Genomic DNA, 18,881 nt, shown 5'->3' with positions numbered 1-18,881 from the left:
ACAATGAATGTGCTGCACGGGTTGTGCTGCGTGCACTAGTGATGCTCTGACAATGAATGTGCTGCACGGGGTGTGCTGCGTGCACTTGTGATGCTCTGACAATGAATGTGCTGCACGAGTTGTGCTGCGTGCACTAGTGATGCTCTGACAATGAATGTGCTGCATGGGTTGTGCTGCGTTCACTTGTGATGCTCTGACAATGAATGTGCTGCACGGGTTGTGCTGCGTGCACTTGTTATGCTCTGACAATGAATGTGCTGCGCGGGTTGTGCTGCGTGCACATAGGCTTTTCTAACACACGTTTCTTCAATGCACCAACAACACGTTGCTGCGCCGGCTGCACCGAGAGCACTTCCGGTGTTGTGACACCTTCCCCTGGGGCTTGCAGTGCGACTCATATGTTTTTGCTCCATTCTAATTGGTTTTTGATTTCTTCCGTGCAGGGAGATGAGGGGCAGCTGGGGCCCCCGGGGGCCACTGGTGGACCGGTAAGCAGCCTCCTTTTTAATGTCTCTTCTCTTGAATTTTTATCTTTAACAATTCGAAATAAAGTGAACGCCTCTAGGCATCAACTGTCTGAGCTGTGAATTTGCCCAAGCATGGCGCCCCCCTCTGGTGGCAGGGCCCTGGCCTTCCATTCCTTCATGGTCACTGTCCACAGGCCTTCCATTCCTTCATGGTCACTGTCCCCGCGTCCTTTGATTCCTTCATGGTCACTGTCCCCGAGGCCTTCCATTCCTTCATGGTCACTGTCCCCGAGGCCTTTGATTCCTTCATGGTCACTGTCCCAGAGGCCTTCCATTCCTTCATGGTCACTGTCCCCGAGGCCTTCCATTCCTTCATGGTCACTGTCCCCATGGCCTTCCATTCCTTCATGATCACTGTCCCCAGGCCTTCCATGCCTTCCCCAGGCCTTCCATTCCTTAATGGCCACTGTCCCCAGGCCTTCCCTTCCTTTGCAGTCTCTGTCCCTAGGCCTTCGATTCTTTCATGGTCACTGTCCCCAGGCCATCCATTCCTTCATGGGTTCTGTACCCAGGCCTCCCATTCCTTCATGGATACTGTCCCGAGGACTTCCCTTCCTTTGCAGTCACTGTCCCCAGGCCTTCTATTCCTTCATGGTCACTGTCTTCAGGCCTTCCATCCCTTTATGGTCACTGTCCCCAGGCCTTCCATTCCTTCATTGTCACTGTCCCCCAGGTCTTCCATTCCTCATGGTGAGTGTCCCCAGGCCTTCCATTCCTCCAATGTCTCAGTCCCCAGGCCTTCGATTCCTTCATGGTCACTGTCCCCGAGGCCTTCCATTCCTTAATGGTCACTGTCCCCAGGCCTTCCATTCCTCCATGGTCACTGTTCCCATGCCTTCCTTTCCTTCATGGTCACTGTCCCGAGGCCTTCCATTCCTTCATGGTCACTGTCCCCGCGGCCTTTGATTCCTTCATGGTCACTGTCCCCGTGGCCTTCATTCCTTCATGGACACTGTCCCCAGGCTTTCCCTTCCTTTAAGGTCACTGTCCCGGAGGCCTTCCATTCCTTCATGGTCACTGTCCCCATGGCCTTCCATCCCTTCATGATCACTGTCCCCAAAGCCTTCCATTCCTTCACGGCCACTGTCACGTGCCCTTTCATCTTTTCGTGGCCACTGTCCCCAGGCCTTCCATTTCTTCATGGTCACTGTCCCCAAGCCTTTCATTCTTTCATGGTCACTGTCCCCAGGCCTTCCATTCTTTCATGGTCACTGTCCCCCAGGCCTTCCATTCCTTCATGGTCACTGTCCCAAGGCCTTCCATTCCTTCATGGTTTCTGTCCCCAGGCCTTCGATTCCTTCATGGTCTCTGTCCCCAGGCCTTCCATTCCTTCCCCAGGCCTTCCATTCCTTCATAGTCACTGCCCTCAGGCCTTCCATTCCTTCATGGTTTCTGTCCCCAGGCCACCCATTCCTTCATAGTCACTGTCCCCAGGCCTTCGATTCCTTCATGGTCACTGTCCCCAGGCCTTCCATTCCTTCCCCAGGCCTTCCATTCCTTCATAGTCACTGCCCTCAGGCCTTCCATTCCTTCATGGTTTCTGTCCCCAGGCCACCCATTCCTTCATAGTCACTGACCCGAGGCCTTCCATTCCTCATGGTCACTGTCCCCAGGCCTTCCATTCCTCATGGTCACTGTCCCCAGGCCTTCCATTCCTTCATGGTCACTGTCCCCAGGCCTTCCATTCCTTCCCCAGGCCTTCCATTCCTTCATAGTCACTGCCCTCAGGCCTTCCATTCCTTCATGGTTTCTGTCCCCAGGCCACCCATTCCTTCATAGTCACTGTCCCGAGGCCTTCCATTCCTCATGGTCTCTGTCCCCAGGCCTTCCATTCCTCATGGTCACTGTCCCCAGCTTTCCATTCCTCCAAGGTCTCTGTCCCCAGGCCTTCCTTTCCTCCATGGTCACTGTTCCCATGCCTTCCAATCCTTCATGGTCACTGTCCCCAAGCCTTCCATTTCTTCATGGTCACTGTCCCTGAGGCCGTCCATTCCTTCATGGTCACTGTCCCTGAGGCCTTCCATTCCTCATAGTCACTGTCCCCAGGCCTTCCATTCCTTCATGGTCACTGTCCCCAGGCGTTCCATTCCTTTATCGTCACTGTCCCCTAGCCTTCCATTTCTTCATGGTCACTGTCCCCAGGTCATCTATTCCTCCATGGTCACTGTCCCCAGGCGTTCCATTCCATCATCGTCACTGTCCCGAGGCTTTCCATTCCTTCCCCAGGCCTTCATGTCCTTCATGGTCACTGTCCCCAGGCCTTCCATTTCTTCATGGTCACTGTCCCCAGGCCTTCCATTTCTTCATGGTCACTGTCCGAGGCCTTCCATTCCTTCATGGTCACTGTCCTAGGCCCTCCCTTCCTCATGGTCAGTGTCCCAGGCCTTCCATTCCTTCATGGTCACTGTCCTAGGCCCTCCATTCCTTCATGGTCACTGTCCCCAGGCCTTCCACTCCTTCATGGTCACTGTCCCCTGGCCTTCCCTTCCTTTGCAGTCACTGTCCCCAGGCCTTCATGTCCTTCATGGTCACTGTCCCCAGGCCTTTCATTCCTTCATGGTCACTGTCCCCGAGGCATTCCATTCCTCATGGTCAGTGTCCCCAGGCCTTCCATTCCTCATGGCCACTGTCCCCAGGCCTTCCATTCCTCATGGTCACTGTCCCCATGCCTTCCATTCCTTCATCGTCATTGTCCCCAAGCCTTCCCTTCCTTTGCAGTCACTGTCCCCAGGCCTTTCATTCTGTTGCAGTCACTGTCCACCAGGCCTTCCCTTCCTTTGCAGTCACTGTCCCCAGGCCTTCCCTTCCTTTGCAGTCACTGTCCCCAGGCCTTCCATTCCTTCATGGTCACTGTGCCTCAGGCCTTTCATTCCTTCATGGTCACTGTCCCCGAGGCCTTGGATTCCTTCATGGTCACTGTCCCCAGGCCTTTCATTCCTTCATGGTCACTGTCCCCAGGCCTTTCATTCCTTCATGGTCACTGTCCCCGAGGCCTTCCATTCCTCATGGTCACTGTCCCCAGGCCTTCCATTCCTTCATGGTCACTGTCCCCAGGCCTTCCATTCCTCATGGTCACTGTCCCCATGCCTTCCATTCCTTCATCGTCATTGTCCCCAAGCCTTCCCTTCCTTTACAGTCACTGTCCCCAGGCCTTTCCTTCTGTTGCAGTCACTGTCCACCAGGCCTTCCATTCCTTTGCAGTCACTGTCCCCAGGCCTTCCATTCCTTTGCAGTCACTGTCCCCAGGCCTTCCCTTCCTTTGCAGTCACTGTCCCCAGGCCTTCCATTCCTTTGCAGTCACTGTCCCCAGGCCTTCCCTTCCTTTGCAGTCACTGTCCCCAGGCCTTCCATTCCTTTGCAGACACTGTCCCCAGGCCTTCCCTTCCTTTGCAGTCACTGTCCCCCAGGCCTTCCATTCCTTCATGGTCACTGTCCCCAGGCCTTCCCTTCCTTTGCAGTCACTGTCCCCAGGCCTTCCATTCCTTCATGGTCACTGTCCCCAGGCCTTCCCTTCCTTTGCAGTCACTGTCCCCAGCCTTCCCTTCCTTTGCAGTCACTGTCCCCCAGGCCTTCCATTCCTTCATGGTCACTGTCCCCAGGCCTTCCCTTCCTTTGCAGTCACTGTCCCCAGGCCTTCACTTCCTTTGCAGTCACTGTCCCCCAGGCCTTCCATTCCTTCATGGTCACTGTCCCCAGGCCTTCCCTTCCTTTGCAGTCACTGTCCCCCAGGCCTTCCATTCCTTCATGGTCACTGTGCCTCAGGGACTGTTTCCAGGCCTCCCGTTCCTCAGTGGTCACCATGTTCAGTTCCTCCATTCCACTGTGATTGTAAAGCCTCAGTAACCACGCCCAGGCCTTCCATTTACCTCTGTGCTCAGTGCATGTAAATGTCCCTGCTCGATACCTGCTTCGGGCACCTCAGTGACCGTGCATAGACCTTCTATTCCTCAGTGACCGTGCATGCACCTCCAATTCCTCAGTGGCCATAAAATCCATATTCTATTCCCCAACATTCATGCCTGCAGCTTTAATTCTGCAGTGACCTTGCATATACCTTCCATTCTCCATGGACCATGTGTACACCTTTTGTTTCACAGTAGCTATGTAGTCACGTTCCCTTCCGCATGACCATACATGTACCTTCCGCTCTTCAGTGGCCATACATGCACCTTCCATTCTTCAGTGACTGAGTGTATACCCACCATTCCTCACTGACCACTCACGCACTATTTATTTCCAGTAACCATGCATTTACCTTTCATTCCCTAGTGAACGTGCATATACATTCCATTCCCCAGAGACCCCGCATGCACCTTCCCTCCCCAGTTGCCATAGATACACATTCCATTCCCCAGTTGCCATACATGTGCATTCCATTCCCCAGTGACCATCCATTCACCTTCCATTCCCCAGTGACCAGCATGTGCCTTTTTATTGTTCAGTGACCATGAATAAATCTTCCTTTTCCCAGTGGCCATGCATGCACATTCGATTCTCAGTTAACGTGCATGCCCCTTCCATTCCCCAGTGACCATGTGTTCACCTTTCATTTCTTGGTAGCCAAATATTCCCCTTCTATTCCCAGTGACCATGCATGCACCTTTGTTTCTCAAGTGAACATGCATGCCCCTTCCAATCTTCATTGTGCATGTAAACACCTTCTATTTCCAGGGACCATGCATGCAACTTCCCAGTACCCAGTGACCATGTGTTTATCTTTCATTTCTTAGTAGCGAAACATTAATCGTTTTATCCCTATTGACCATACATGCGTATGTTATTCTCCGGGAAAAATGCATGCACTCTCTATTCCCCAGTGACCATGTGTTCACCTTTCATTTCTTAGCAGCCAAACATTCCCCTTCTTTTCCCTAGTGATAATGCATGCATATTTTGTTCTCCAGTGAACATGCATGCCCCTTCCATTCTTCAGTGAGCATGTAAACACCTTCTATTCCCTGGTGACCATGTATGCCCCTTCCATTCCCAGTGACCATGCATGCCCCTTCCACTCCCAGTGATCAATGCATGCAACTTCCATTCCTAGTAGCCATGAATTCACCTTATTTTCTTCAGTGACCCTGCATACACCCCTTCCATTCGCAGTGACCATGTACACTTCCATACTCCAGCAACCATGCATGCACCTTTCATTCCCCAGTGAGCATACATACACCTTCTGTTTCTCACTGACCATGCATGCCCCTTCTATTCTCAGTGACAACATTCAAACACCTTCTATTCTCAGTGACCATTCAAACACCTTCTATTCCCAGTGACCATGCATACACCTTCTATTCTCAGTGACCATGTGTACACCTTCGATTCTAAGTGACCATGTGTACACCTTCTATTCTCAGCGACCATGCATACGCCTCTATTCGCAGTTACAATGCAAACACCTCCTATTTTCAGTGGCATATGCAAACACCTTCTATTCCTAGTGACCATGCATACACCTACTATTCTCAGTGACAATGCAAACACCTTCTATTCTCGGTGACCATGCATACACCTTCTATTCTTGGTGATAATGCAAACACCTTCTATTCTCAGTGACAAAGCAACCACCTTCTATTCCAAGTGACGATGCGTACACCTTCCATTCTCAGTGACAATGCAAACACCTTCTATTCTCAGTGACCATGTGTACACCATCTATTCTCAGTGACCATGCATACACCTTCTATTCTCAGTGACAATACAAACACCTTCTATTCTCAGTGACAATGCAAACACCTTCTATTCCCAGTGACAATGCAAACACCTTCTATGCTCAGTGACCATGTGTACACCTATTCTCAGTGACCATGCATACACCTTCTAGTCTCACTGACCATGCATACACCTTCTATTTTCACTGACAATGCATACACCTTCTAGTCCCAGTGACAATGCATGCACCTTCTATTCTCAGTGACAATGCATAGACCTTCTATTCTCAGTGACCATGTGTACACCTTCTATTCCCAGTGGCAATGCATACACCTTCTATTCTCAGTGACAATGCAAACATCTTCTATTCCCAGTGACCATGCATACACCTTCTATTGTTAGTGACAATGCATACACCTTCTATGCTCAGTGACAATGCAAACACCTTCCATTCCCAGTGACCATGCCTACGCCTTCTATTTCCAGTGACCATGCATACACCTTCTATTCCCAGTGACCATGCATACACCTTTTATTCTCAGTGACAATGCAAACACCTTCTATTCCCAGTGACCATGCATACACCTTCTATTCTCAGTGACCTTGCAAACACCTTCTATTTCCCGCGGACCATGCATACACCTTCTATTCTCAGTGACCATGCATACACCGTTTATTCCCAGTGACCATGCATACACCTTCTATTCTCAGAGACCATGTGTACACCTTCTAGTCTCAGTGACCATGCATACACCTTCTATTCTCAGTGACCATGCATACACCTTCTATTCTCAGTGACCATGTGTACACCTTCTATTGTCAGTGACCATGCATACGCCTTCTATTCTCAGTGACCGTGCATACACCTTCTAATTTCAGTGACCATGTGTACACCTTATATTCTCAGTGACCATGCATACACCTTCTATTCTCACTGACCATGCATACACCTTATATTCTCAGTGACTATGCAAACACCTTATATTCTCAGTGACAATGCAAACACCTTCCATTCTCAGTGACCAAGCATACACCTTCTATTCTCTGTGACAATGCATACACCTTCTATTCTCAGTGACCATGCATGCAACTTCTATTCTCTGTGACCATGCATACACCTTCTATTCTCAGGAACCATGCATGCAACTTCTATTCTCTGTGACCATGCATACACCTTCTATTCTCAGAAACCATGCATGCAACTTCTATTCTCTGTGACCATGCATACACCTTCTATTCTCAGGAACCATGCATGCAACTTCTATTCTCTGTGACCATGCATACACCTTCTATTCTCAGGGACCATGCATGCAACTTCTATTCTCAGTGACCTTGCATACACCTTCTTTTTCTCACTGACCGTGCCTATTGCCTCAGACGCCTCTCTGTGTTTCGTTTCAGGGCCCGCCAGGTAGAAAAGGATTCCCTGGGATGGTCGGCCCTGTCGGCCCAAAGGTGAGATTGTCAGTGGGGGAGGGGACTGTTTGTAGTGGGGTTGGTGTTGAGGTCAGGCTTAGGGTGAGGGTTGGAGGTTTCCCACTGAAAGACAGTGTAAGGTGGGAACTCTACTTGGAGGTGAGCCTGAGTAAAGTGTGAAAGAATGAAGGTATTGACATATATTTACAATGTTGGCCTTTTGAATAGGTTTGCAACTTGACCTGTGGTGCCGTGTGTTGCTGAAGTCTACCGAAGATGTTATATTTGAGTACACCATGCAGATCTCAGTATATTGACCATCTCTCTGACAGTCCAAACCTCCCGTCAGTCTCTGCTGAGACTGTGAAACCTGCCTCTGGGATATCTGGAATACAAACCCTCATTCAGGCACAGGAGGAAGCACCGGGCACATACAGTACCTCCAGGGCGCAGTGTTAACCTGGGTGGGTTTGCAGCATGAATCTTTCATGGATTCACTTGCTGGGCATTATTCCACCATCTAGTGGGTGGATCAGGAATTTTGCCGAAAAAATCTTTGGTCCTTCTCACAGGCTTTTTGTTGGTGGGTGTCGACGGACCTCGATGATGTGTCCCCTTGTGACATTGTTGTGCTTCCTGCGGAACCTCCCACCTAAGGTCGCCATCTTCAGATTATTTTATATCGTAGTTGTGTCTGGCTGTATGCATGGAAGAATTTAACCGGAGATAGTGAGGAGTTCACCGAAAGTCTACTACCCAAGTTACAAAAAACATCTAAAGAACGTAAACACCTGGTCTGAAACCTTTGCCTGCCCAAAGACCATCATAGAGAGGACTGCAACGCCTGTTCTATGTTCACACCAAAGACCCTGAGGGTAAGAGTGAGGCAGAGGAGTGCCCAGCACATCATTCAGGGACTACATCCCCCCACCCCTGTCTCTACGAGGCTTGGGCCTCTCAAATGACAAAAAAGAGAACATCGCCAAAGGTCCAGAAGGAGAAACTGAGACACAGGGGGCCAAGAAGACATCTAGAACCGAAGTAAGAGAACCATCATCCTCAAAAAACGTCCCAGAGTCGCAAAAATCCAACTCAAAAACCTCAAAGGGAGCCTAAGTGTCAAAGCACCCTACACCCACAGCCACAACCAGAGACAAGGAACGCCTCTGTACCTTTGAAAGGGACACAGCAGGAAGCAAAACGCATGACAAGGCCAAGATGAAGGGGGACGAGGAATGGATGCTTCAACGTCGAAACATGATAAGTCGGAAACAGACCATCACAGTTCACCAACCGATTTGTCAACGAACGACTCTTCAACTTCAAAGAGGAAGATGAGTGAGAGTTAATAATATTTACTGCTAAAAAGAGAGCAAATACAACCAATAAATTATGACCCAAGCTTTATAAGATTCACAAGATAAGCATAGTACCTACCGTATCAAGACGGTAACAGAGAAGCAAATCAAAAAAGAAAAGAAAAAAGGAAACAAAAAGATTAGGTTGCGTGACAGAGGAGGGTCATAAACACCGATGAGGATGAAAAGTAACCGTGGAAATACATACCTGTATTAATACACTTCATAAGTTTCTATGAAAATTCAGTCACCTAAGAAGTACCGCAATTCCTGATCCACATTTAATCCCCGTTCTTGGGGGCAAATTTATCAGGTAGCTGCATTGCTCTTGCGCCCCGGGAGTGGGCGCAAGAGTGGCGCAACTAAGTAAGATTTATCCAGCCATGCTTGGCCACCATGCATGGCCTTGAGTATAATGATAAATCTAGGGTAACGCTGCGCAGCACACATCGTGGTATTGCGTTACTCTGCCCAGGGCGGCGTTCCAAGGGTGTTGTGCGGGTGTTCCACGCTTCCACCCATGTATTTTGGAGCATTCCCAGATTCACCATTACTGGCAGACCTGGGGATGCGTCAAAGTGATTCGCCTCCCCAGCTGAGGTGTAACAAGGAGAAATATCTGTGTGTTTGAGGCATGTGAGCTGTAGATCACATGCTTTGCATACTCCTGCCATCTGGTGTTGGGTCTGGATGTTTGCACCTTGTTTTTGTTTGAAGACGTCTTTGCAGTCAGGAGGTAGGGTGACTTTTCCTTTCAGTGATCGTGCGCATCTGCAATGACTCTATTGTTGGATTGTTTTTCCCGCCATCGGGTTCGGACGTGTATTGCTGTGCTCCACTTCGGAATCGTTCCCCTGGTTCCCCTCGATGTGCAACTCACTACCCTCGATGGTATTGTCTTCAAACGCGTTTCCCTTCTCTGCGGTTCGACTCGACTATCAACGAATCTCCATTTCAATAGGAAGATTGCGGGCGTCCTTCCGGCCTATCCCCATCCATCCATACAGTTCCTTGTCGATGGAACGGACTCCATTTAAATTCTGCCCCCTGTGCCATAGGAAATACCCCCGTACTGACTTGCATGAGGTGTGTAATATGTGCTTGTCTACAGAGCACAAGGAACAAGACTGCTACTCGTGCTGATCCTTCGGATCGAAGAAAACGCTCCGTGATCGACGCGCTCGACGTCAAGAGATGCAGCGTGAACATTTCATGCTCCAGCACACCTCCTGAAGGAAGCCTCTGTCCCTTCATAGGCACGTACACTAGGGGTTGTATGCATTTTCAACAAAGAACCCATTATTCTCAATCTGGAAGCTGTACAAACCAAACAAGTGAACTATCTATACCAGCAGAACCAAGCCACCAAAGGTCAACTAATCACAGCGTGACTTCGACAGCAAACAATCATAGTGCGACTCTTTGGTGACATCTGTCAAGTCAGTTAGTCATTTGCTGTGCAGCTTTTTCCTTGAATGAAAAAACAATACACAGCCATTTCTTCACTGAACATACACAAACAAAATAAATCTTGTGTACTCAACCTAAATAGGAAGAAATCAGCAGGCTAACAAAAAGAAATCTGACAATCGATAGAAACTTGACTGGCACCACAGCAGCAATTGTCAAACACAATTCACATGAAAACAGACTTCCAGCCAGCGACAATCCACCTCTAGGTTGGGCACTTTAGTCCTGTGCACCAAGGAATGCATAATACCAATTTACAATACACACGCAAACCCTGAAAAGAAAACTCGCATTAGTGAAAAATAAAATGGTAATAAATTAACTTTATTACCGTTTTGTGTTTTTTACTTTGCAGCACTTTATTTAGTGGCGCGACGCTCCTCTGCCCGAATATAGGAGCTGCAGCGGCTTAATGGTACAAAGTCTGCCCAAGAAGAATCTGTGGGATACTAGCAACAACTTGAGGTTAATTAACGCAAAACGTGCTTATCGCGTTTGTTTTTATCGCCACCTATCACTGGATATTTTTGTGGAGATAACACTCCATTGGCAACATTTATCTCCACTGTGATAAAATATCCAGCGATAGAGGCGAAATGGCTGAATATCACTGGAAATCCAGCAATATTCACGCATTGAGGCCACGGTGGACGTAGCCTGACAATCCACCTCCCAGTGAAGAAACAGGTAAGTCATGTTTTCAGCAGGTGTTAAATACTAGCAATAATTGCGCTTAGCGCGATGTTTTGTATCATCTCACCTGCGTTGCTAATGGGGGTGGTAGTTGTGTTAGCGACTGTTTTCAGTCGCTTTTAGTTGGGAACGCCTACCTTGCATGTCATTGGCGATAATTAACGATGGCATGCAAGGCGATAGGAAAACCACCTGCTATCGCCAGAAAGCTATCGCTAACGCCTGTTAGCAACAGCTTGCTGATAGGGTGATAAAAAAATTGCTGCTTTAGCGGCAAATAGTGCCAGTAAAGCGGCGATAAAGCCCTTGCTAATATGCCCCCTAGTTTCTCACATAGATCAGGAGAAGCCAGCGTGTCATTTTGCTTTGCAATAGTGTTTAGAAGCTCTCTGCTGAGGGAAAAAGTTATTTAGGTAAATTGGGCACGTTTTGTATTCTCGAGAGGGAGGGGGAAGCTTTCTTATATTTTAGAATAGCACTCTAGCTTTGGAGGAGGAGGCAAGCTTAGAGTCCATCAAATAATCTCTACGTCTATACGTTCTAGCTGGTAACGCATGCCTTTTAATGTCACCAGCATCCCACAAGTGCTGAAGTCCAGCGGTGTAAGAGTATGCCGCGTCATTTTATGTTATATTTAATTTATACAGCGCACAGCTACTCGAAGTGATCCGGCGCTTGCTCCAGAAAGTAAAACTGCACCCAGATCAGAAGCTAAAAAAGCAAAGTTTTTAGTTTTTTCTTAAAAAGCAGTGTGTCTTGGATGCCCCAGAGAGCCAACGGTAGCATATTCCTGGCCAAGCCGGCTTTACGAACAAAAGAACTCCCGTCGAGCCTTTGACAATTGAACCTGGGGGTCTGTATCAATAGCTGGTCGGACGAACGAAGTTGTTTATTTGGTTTATAAAAGGCAAATCTCTTCTGAAGATAGATGGGGCCTAGCCCATGAAGGGCCCGATGTGCGATGGACAGCATTTTAAATTTTAACCGAGATTCGACTGGGAGCCAGTGCAGGTTACGCAGATGGATACGAACACTATGTCTGAATGAAAGTCCCAGTAGCAATCTGGCTGCTGAATTTTGGACTACTTGCAATTTCCTTGCAAGGTAGCCTGGACTGCCAACCAAAAGAGCGTTGGCGTAGTCCAATCGGGGCAGGATCAGGGCCCGGACCACAGTCTCTTTGGCACTAACCGGCAGAAGAGGGAGAAACTTCCTAAAAAAAATTCAAAGTGCCAAAGCAGGTTCCTGCCAGCTTCTTCACTTGTATCAAGAAGTTCAAGTTTTCATCGAACCAGACACCAAGGTTTTAAGCAGTGCCTTTCCCCACGGTGGGACGGGTGAAATCGGGAGGCCACAGCCTTTCTCTGAAGTCCCTTGGGAAAGAACCATACAGGAGCACTTCAGATTTTTCTTCATTGCACTTCAACTGTGCGTTCGCCAGTCAATGGAACACAGAGGACAAACAATGCTGAGCCGCCTCAGCAGAGTTGTCGCCCTTCTTCCAGGAAAACAAGAGCTGCGTACCATCCGCGTAGGCCATCTCTTTAGCCCCCAGTGACTCCGTGAGATAAACCAGCGGAGTCACATAGATGTTAAAAAGGAGAGGGCTAAGTGAAGACCCCTGCGGTACGCCAGTTGTCAGCTGTATAGGCATAGAGGCACAAGTAGGGAGCCAAACCTGCTGTGACCTATTTTCAAAGAAGGACCTGATCCAACACAGCGCCGATCCCAAAATACCAATTTCCACTAGGCGCTCAAGGAGTAGAGAATGAGGCACAGTGTTGAATGCCGCGGGAGATCAAGCATAACCAAGGCTGCTCTCCCGCCGGCATCCAGACACTTCCGGATCGCCTCTGTCAACTCCAACAGTGCTGACTCCGTGCTATAGGAAGCACGGAAACCAGATTGTGCTGGATGAAGCCAGCCAGACGCCTCTACATAGTTGAAGAGGTGAGACGTGACAACCTTCTCGGAGACTTTAGCGAAACTTGGCAAGAGTGAGAGGGGACGATAGTTCTCAGGAAGTAGAGGGACAAGAGATGGCTTCTTAAGGAGGAGGAGAATCAATGCCTGCTTCCATGACAGTGGAACACATGCCTCGGGAAGCGACTTGTTGACCATTAGATTTACTTAAGCATTAATAGTGTCTGCCACTTCAGAAAGAAGCCTCGCCGCACATGGGTCGCTAGGTGATCCAGATTTAAGTGCCTTAAAAATTCTGAGAGTACTAGGCGGATCCACAGATCTCAGAGCAGAAAAGATGGAAACCATTTATTCCCCTTGCTTCCCCAGTGGAGCGGCAATAGACTTCCTGGATATGTTCGAAAAAGTATCCTGTATGCTGACAAATTTGTCCCTAAAAAGTTTCGAGAAGGTGTTACACCAGGTATCCGAGGTGGGTGCCACCGAAACCTGGGTGCTGGGAGCCACGAAACTCTGCACAATAGCAAATATTTCTTTAGAATTATTATTAGCCCGATCAATGTGAGTGTAGAAATATCGGCCTTTGACCATTCCAATGGCTGCATAATAGAGTTTCTGTTTGGCTCTAAGAGCAAGTTTAGCAACGGAACAGTAACCGCTGGCACGCCATGCTCGCTTCAATACCGTGCAGGCATGTTTCAAAATCTTCACTTCAGGAATAAACCAAGGCTTGGAAGGAGACTCTCTCCTCATACAACGTTAAGACCAGACCTAGAATCGGGGTTTCATGCGGGTATACGGCGTCCCCTCACTCTTTTCACAGGGTGGATGCCGTCCCCCGTGCCAAGGAGTTGGGCCCCACAGAAATATGCTGAACTTGTCCCGTTGTAATTTTCAGACATCGGGACACGTTCAGCAGCACCTGCACATTTCCTGCTTTCCATTCTCAGCAGCAGCGTGCATGCAGCGAGGGGGCCCTTTTTCACCTCCAGCTGGGCCGAAGTTAACCAGTCATCCAGCCTCCTTTTGTTTGTATATGTTGACTGGGGGCCGCCTGAAACCTTACATGTAAATGTAAATGCCACAGAGGGATGGTGCAGTGAGCTAAAATACGGTGATGGATCAAGCCCTGATCTTTGCAGTAGGAGTGTTCTGCTTAATTCAGATACTCTGTCCATCACCACCCCCTTTTCTGAATCGTTTTGTCCACCATAAGCGTGAAAGGGTATGCTCAGATGTGAGTCCCTTGCTCACTGCACCATCAGGATTCAAGCAAGCCTGGCCGAAGACGGCTGTAATGCCAGAAACCGGTCCCCGGAAGCTTGTTTCCTTTCCAGTAAAAGAATTGGCTTGGTAGTTTGGTCTGCCCTGTTCCCATGATGCACTGGGCCAGGGACAAACTAATTTGCATGTAGCCAAGTTCTGAGCTGGGATGGTGCAGTGAGCTAAAAAACGGTGATGGATCAAGCCCTGATCTTTGGACTGGGTAGGAGTGTTCTGCTTAATTCAGATACTCTGTCCATCACCACCCCTTTTCTGAATCGTTTTGTCCACCATAAGCGTGGAAGGGTATGCTCAGTTGTGAGTCCCTTGCTCACTGCACCATCAGGATTCAAGCAAGCCGGGCCGAAGACGGTTGTAATGCCAGAAACCGGTCCCCGGAAGCTTGTTTCCTTTCCAGTAAAAGAATTGGCTTGGTAGTTTGGTCTGCCATGTTCCCATGATGCACTGGGCCAGGAGCAGACTAATTTGCATGTAGCCAGGTTCTGAGCTGGGATGGTGCAGTGAGCTAAAAAACGGTGATGGATCAAGCCCTGATCTTTGGACTGGGTAGGAGTGTTCTGCTTAATTCTAATACTCTTTCCATCACCACCCCCTTTTCTGAATCGTTTTGTCCACCATAAGCGTGGAAGGGTATGCTCAGATGTGAGTCCCTTGCTCACTGCACCATCAGGATTCAAGCAAGCCGGGCCGAAGACGGCTGTAATGCCAGAAACCGGTCCCAGGAAGCTTGTTTCCTTTCCAGTAAAAGAATTGGCTTGGTAGTTTGGTCTGCCCTGTTCCCATGATGCACTGGGCCAGGGACAGACTAATTAGCATGTAGCCAGGTTCTGAGGTGGGATGGTGCAGTGAGCTAAAAAACAGCGATGGATCAAGCCCTGATCTTTGGACTGGGTAGGAGTGTTCTGCTTAATTCAGATACTCTGTCCATCACCACCCCCTTTTCTGAATCGTTTTGTCCACCATAAGCGTGGAAGGGTATGCTCAGATGTGAGTCCCTTGCTCACCGCACCATCAGGATTCAAGCAAGCCGAACCGAAGACGGCTGTAATGCCAGAAACCGGTCCCCGGAAGCTTGTTTCCTTTCCAGTAAAAGAATTGGCTTGGTAGTTTGGTCTGCCCTGTTCCCATGATTGACTGGGCCAGGGACAGACTAATTTGCATGTAGCCAGGTTCTGAGCTGGGATGGTGCAGTGAGCTAAAAAACGGTGATGTATCAAGCCCTGATCTTTGGACTGGGTAGGAGTGCTCTGCTTAATTCAGATACTCTGTCCATCACCACCCCCTTTTCTGAATCGTTTTGTCCAGCATAAGCGTGGAAGGGTATGCTCAGATGTGAGTCCCTTGCTCACTGCACCATCAGGATTCAAGCAAGCCGGGCCGAAGACGGCTGTAATGCCAGAAACCAGTCCCCGGAAGCTTGTTTCCTTTCCAGTAAAAGAATTGGCTTGGTAGTTTGGTCTGCCCTGTTCCCATGATGCACTGGGCCAGGGGCAGACTAATCTGCATGTAGCCAGGTTCTGAGCTGGGATGGTGCAGTGAGCTAAAAAACGGTGATGGATCAAGCCCTGATCTTTGGACTGGGTAGGAGTGTTCTGCTTAATTCAGATACTCTGTCCATCACCACCCCCTTTTCTGAATCGTTTTGTCCACCATAAGCGTGGAAGGGTATGCTCAGATGTGAGTCCCTTGCTCACTGCACCATCAGGATTCAAGCAAGCCGGGCCGAAGACGGCTGTAATGCCAGAAAACGGTCCCCGGAAGCTTGTTTCCTTTCCAGTAAAAGAATTGGCTTGGTAGTTTGGTCTGCCCTGTTCCCATGATGCACTGGGCCAGGGACAGACTAATTTGCATGTAGCCAGGTTCTGAGCTGGGATGGTGCAGTGAGCTAAAAAACGGTGATGGGACTGGGTAGGAGTGTTCTGGTTAATTCAGATACTCATACTCTGTTCATCACCACCCCCTTTTCTGAATCGTTTTGTCCACCATAAGCGTGGAAGGGTATGCTCAGATGTGAGTCCCTTGCTCACTGCACCATCAGGATTCAAGCAAGCCGGGCCGAAGACGGCTGTAATGCCAGAAACCGGTCCCCGGAAGCTTGTTTCCATTCCAGTAAAAGAATTGGCTTGGTAGTTTGGTCTGCCCTGTTCCCATGATGCACTGGGCCAGGGACAGACTAATTTGCATGTAGCCAGGTTCTGAGCTGGGATGGTGCAGTGAGCTAAAAAACGGTGATGGATCAAGCCCTGATCTTTGGACTGGGTAGGAGTGTTCTGCTTAATTCAGATACTCTGTCCATCACCACCCCCTTTTCTGAATCGTTTTGTCCACCATAAGCGTGGAAGGGTATGCTCAGATGTGAGTCCCTTGCTCACTGCACCATCAGGATTCAAGCAAGCCGGGCCGAAGACGGCTGTAATGCCAGAAAACGGTCCCCGGAAGCTTGTTTCCTTTCCAGTAAAAGAATTGGCTTGGTAGTTTGGTCTGCCCTGTTCCCATGATGCACTGGGCCAGGGACAGACTAATTTGCATGTAGCCAGGTTCTGAGCTGGGATGGTGCAGTGAGCTAAAAAACGGTGATGGGACTGGGTAGGAGTGTTCTGGTTAATTCAGATACTCATACTCTGTTCATCACCACCCCCTTTTCTGAATCGTTTTGTCCACCATAAGCGTGGAAGGGTGTGCTCAGATGTGAGTCCCTTGCTCACTGCACCATCAGGATTCAAGCCCCAACACCCTTAAACACTAACCCATCTTAACCCTATAAATATACCCTGTACCCCAAAACCAAAACCTATCCCTAAACCCTAAAAATACCCCTGTACCCCAAAACCCAAACCTAGCCCTGAACCCTATAAATACCCCTGTACCTCAAAACCCAAACCTACCCCTGAAACCTAAAAATACCCCTGTACCCCAAAAACCAAAATCTAGCCCTGAACCCTAAAAATACCACTGTACCCCAAAACCCAAACCTAGCCCTGAACCCCAAAACCCAAACCTACCCCTGAACCCTAAAAGTACCCCTGTACCCCAAAACCCAAACCTACCCCTGAACCCTAAAAATAACCCTGTACCCCAAAACTCAAACCTACCCCTGAACCCTAAAATACCCATGTACCCCAAAACCCAAACCTTGCCCTGAACCCTCAAAATACCCCTGTACCCCAAAACCTAAGCCTACCACTGAACTCTAAAAATACGCCTATACCCCAAAACCCAAACCTAGCCCTGAACCCTAAAAATACCCCTGTACCCCAAAACCCAAACCTTGCCCTGAACCCTTAAAATACCCCTGTACCCCAAAACCTAAGCCTACCACTGAACTCTAAAAATACGCCTATACCCCAAAACCCATACCTATCCCTAAACCCTAAAACTACCCCTGTACCCCATAACCCAAAACTAGATCTGAACCCTTAAAATACCCAAACACCACAAAAAATATATACCTCAGTACCCCAAAACATATACCCCTATACCCATACTTACCTTATCCAAACATTTTTTTAAAGCATGCTTTTACCATTCATGCATTTACAACGAATTTCGTTGTAAATGTATGCGTGGTAAAAGCATATAAAATGTAATGCCATGCGTTATAATGGCATTGCGGAGTCATGGTACTTTCGTAATGAAAGTATGCAGAGTGATGGTATGCGGAAAGAAAGCTGCGGAATAATGGGTGTTTACCCTCCCCCAGTAAGTATATTGGTGGCACGGCGGCCCACATCTCCAGTAACATACTCATATTTTTTCACCACCCATTTGAAAAATGCACAGGTCTCTCTCATTGATGGCCAGCACCGACATACACTTTTAGACACACCTCCCGCCACAAGTTTTAGAATTGCAAACTTTAGAGCTGGGGAGCTACGTTTGAATCTCGGCATCAGCTCAACATCCTGTGATTCCAGGCAAATCACTTTGTCTCCCCGTGCCTACCACAAATGAATGTGTTCTACTGTAATGTAAATTGTGCTCATGCCATGTTGTCGAGTTCGCGCTATATAATATTGCAAGGAAAAATAAAGTAGGGAAACTCGAGTTCACACACTACTGAACGCGCACTCTTAAGTGCATCAGCAGTGCACTGTGAATCAAGGCGTTTCACAGGCCTGTCACAGATAAGAAATGCTATCAAAACGAAATCCTACAAAACAATATACTACTGGCGGGCAGCAATTCATACCCGGACAACGTCGGGACGGGCTGCTAGTGTAATGTAAAATATTTTGTATAGAGCAAAAACTGTCAGCCCAAGGGTATCCTGACGCTTAGACTCATCCTGTTATCAGAGTGCAAGTAGAATGACCTACCTAGAGAGTGACAGACAGTTTATATCACTCCTCCCTCAGGAAGAGCCAGGTCTTCAGCCTCTTCCTGAATGGGGGAAGAGTTTAGATTTGTCTAATGTTTACGGGGAGATCATTCCATAGCCGTGAGGCTGCTACGCCAAAGGCTCGCCCCCCGTCCTAGTCTTCTTAAAAATCGTAGTGATCACCAAGTTTGTATTTGATGAGCTGAGATTTCTCCTTGGAGCGAACCACATGAATTA

General features: G+C 48.6%; 1 protein-coding gene across 1 annotated transcript in view; it reads left to right on the top strand.

Moving 5' to 3' along the window:
* The window catches only part of COL27A1 (collagen type XXVII alpha 1 chain), a 1,047,548-nt gene that overhangs the window by 520,419 nt on the left and 508,248 nt on the right, over nucleotides 1-18,881 (top strand). The window contains exons 18-19 of the mRNA XM_086924958.1: nucleotides 444-488; nucleotides 7,584-7,637. Of these exons, the coding sequence (XP_086781084.1) occupies nucleotides 444-488; nucleotides 7,584-7,637 (99 nt within the window). The remainder of the gene's footprint in view (nucleotides 1-443; nucleotides 489-7,583; nucleotides 7,638-18,881) is intronic.

The sequence above is a fragment of the Lissotriton vulgaris genome, chromosome 5 (genome assembly GCF_964263255.1).
Source record: "Lissotriton vulgaris chromosome 5, aLisVul1.2, whole genome shotgun sequence".
Lineage (NCBI taxonomy): Eukaryota > Metazoa > Chordata > Amphibia > Caudata > Salamandridae > Lissotriton > Lissotriton vulgaris.
This window is presented reverse-complemented; position numbering and strand designations above follow the sequence as displayed.